Here is a 2,844-nt window from a genome sequence, read left to right as displayed (position 1 = left end):
CGCAAGTGATGTCATCGTTCAGCGAGGTTTTATGTTAACGCGTTACGGACTGACGGTCGGCTTAAACAGCTCCGCTGTTAAAAAATCAATCCAAGCCCTGACAAGTATGTTCATGAAAGTAAAAGATGCAATACATCTATAAATACATCCATGACACTGCAAATGAAATCCACATGGGTTTCATGTTAACCGTCGCGATCTTGGACCTTCCACCACCTTAATATTGTGGTTCACATGAGATTGTTGACAAAGTGATCAGTTACTGTCCGTTCGTTCTGTGGTGTAAGTCACAGTTCAAAACGTCTGCGACTGTTCCATTTGGAAAAGCGCTGACGATTGCAATTATTGCCTTCTTTGTTTCGCCGTGCGTTCAACACAAATAACATCAATTCCAGTAAACGCAATTTATTAAAAACGATAACTCAAGGCTAAGTTTTTGAAGGATAGATAGGTACGTCTCGCTATAGAAATCTAAGATGTGATGCTCCGAAGAGGTTAGATCCATTCCTCGAAGTGTGTTAGCGTCTGTGCATTCCTGTAGACGCTCCGAGCACGCAGACGCTTCTGGATCTGTCAAGTGGTGTTAACTTGTACCTCCAAGTCTCCACAGTCTCAGTGACGGAACGGGGGCGCCTAAGCAGCTGGTTTTCGGCAACCTGGATAAGGACATGAAGAAAGTGGCGTAATTCAACTTGTTCTTGAAGTGTCATCACATAACAAGGCATTAAACTATATATAGCTCGGATGTTTCGATCATCGTCAAAACTTGACATTATTCACATGAAAACAAAAAGAGCTTTAAAGTAAACCACCAAATCTGTAGTCGCTACGCATGCCATATACACTCACCAGTTTGAAATATTAGCCCATAACACCAAACAAGATGGCGGCTGAGCAGAATGGTTGGAAAGTCGACGGGAAGTTCGCCTACGCGCAAAAAAAAACGTAGCCGCGCTTTCTTACGAGCTTATTGTAAGTTATGTAGTGTTTTTTATATGCTCGCACGTAAAAGAAGGTAAAACGGGGCAAAGACCCTCACCAGCTCAATTGTTGAATAAAGTGTATTACTGCTACAGCGATAATGTGCGTTTCCTTTTTTCAATTTTTTTCCTTGGCGTGAGGTGGCCCCAAGTCGCGGAGACATTATCGAGATGCGTTCCATTACTCGGGCTCCAAGCTGCCTTCTAAGCCGTCAGAGTAGACTGTTTCTAATGCTGGCCACTATTGGAACGCACCATGGTTCTCTGACCAGATACTGAATCGGCGTAGCTCCCGTAGCTCCCACTTGCGAGTGTTTATCATTTGCTCAAACGAGGAAGAGAAAAGCTGGAAGGGATGTGAAATTAAACACTCAGTGACGTGATGCGTCGTACTTTGCTGCAGTAAAAAAAAAGGTATTTACGTTTTCTTTTCCCCAGCTTACGCTGACGCGGATGAGAATGTGTGACTTCTTTTGCAGGAGCGCTCTTCCTTGCGCGCGCTTTGCCGCAGAGAGCTTTCCGCGAGTATAGCGCGTAAGCCAGATGTACATCGGAATTCAAGTGATCCTGCCAGCGTATACTTTTACATCACAATAAAAAGTTCGATTCAACCTTCGCCGCCACTTAGGGTCCGAACTCGCTCTGTCTGCACGCCATTACGCACGGCATTACGCACGCCTCCCGCACGCGTGCGGACATGAGGAAAACTGCACGTCGCACACAGGTGCACAAATTTCACTTTACACGACTCCCGCCCAAACTCGCTCTATCCGCAATGCAATAAAATTATGGGGTTTTACGTGCCATAACCACGATCTGATTATGAGGCACGCCGAAGTGGGGGACTCCGGAAATTCGGACCACCTGGGGTTCTTTAACATGCACCTAAATCTAAGTACACTGGTGTTTTCGCATTTCGGCCCCATCGAAATGCGGCCGCCGTGGCCGGGATTTGATCCCGCGACCTCGTGCTCGGCATCCGCAAGGCATACCGCATGCCTTCCGTATACGCGTGCTGACATGCGAAAAACTACCCATGTCGTACACAGGTGCGCATATTTCGGTTTACCCTGCTACCTTGCCCAAATTGACTTAATACGCACGGCCTTCCGCACGCCCCCCGCACGCGTGCGGTCATGCAGAAAGCTGCACGTGTCGGACACAGGTGCCCGAATTTCAGTTTACACTGCGTCCGCACGAGCAGCGCTAACCAAAATGTGTGCACCTGTGTGGGACATGTGCTGTTTTTCGCATGTCCGCACGCGTACGGAAGGCGTGCGGAAGCCCGTGCAGATTGAGTCTGTTTGGGCCCTTATAGCGTACAATGCAGGTGCCCTCCTCACTCCGTCGGTTCTTCCACTCGGCGAACTCCCTCTTGATATCGGACACCAGCGTCGGATCGGTAAGCAGGTCGAGCGCCGTGAGTGCCATAATCTTGGCCGCGCGCAGTGTCGGCGGCTGGGCTTCCGGCGAGTTGGCGGCCTGGGCGAACGCGGCTGTGTGGTTCTTGCCCTCGGCGCGGATGGCAAACACGGGGTGAATGGTGGGCAGCTCGTACGAGACGTTTCCGGCGTCGGTGGAGGCTCCGCAGGACTCCGTGCAAGTCATGTCGGCATCCGTGAATTCGACGCCTGCATCGCGCGCGCGCGGGGGGGTGGGGCACAAGACAGTTAGAACGTCGGCACACAAACGGGAGCTTCATCTCGCACCGTCTTCATTTAAATATTAATAAATTGATCAATTTTGCTCGAACTTGAATATTTCGAAATGTAACTTGATTGTTTCGCGAAGAAGAAACGCCTTTTTACTACTGATTATCTGCGCGCAATGTATACCACTGAATGCTGTATGGTAATACAGATAT

At 49.1% G+C, this 2,844-nt stretch overlaps 1 protein-coding gene across 3 annotated transcripts in view; it reads right to left on the bottom strand.

Annotated features, from left to right (window-relative positions):
• Nucleotides 1-391: 391 nt before the first annotated feature.
• LOC119457733 (xaa-Arg dipeptidase) overlaps nt 392-2,844 on the bottom strand; it is a 22,489-nt gene continuing 20,036 nt past the window's right edge. The window contains exons 6-7 of one of the 3 annotated variants that reach the window (XM_049670334.1): nt 2,324-2,611; nt 392-656 (exon numbers count right to left, since the gene is read on the bottom strand). In XM_049670334.1, coding sequence (XP_049526291.1) covers nt 634-656; nt 2,324-2,611 — 311 coding nt within the window. In that variant the 3' untranslated portion in view covers nt 392-633. The remainder of the gene's footprint in view (nt 657-2,323; nt 2,612-2,844) is intronic. The other 2 variants (XM_049670335.1, XM_049670336.1) reach the window with 2 other exon arrangements.

Source organism: Dermacentor silvarum, chromosome 7, assembly GCF_013339745.2.
Source record: "Dermacentor silvarum isolate Dsil-2018 chromosome 7, BIME_Dsil_1.4, whole genome shotgun sequence".
Taxonomy (NCBI): Eukaryota; Metazoa; Arthropoda; class Arachnida; order Ixodida; family Ixodidae; genus Dermacentor; species Dermacentor silvarum.
This window is presented reverse-complemented; position numbering and strand designations above follow the sequence as displayed.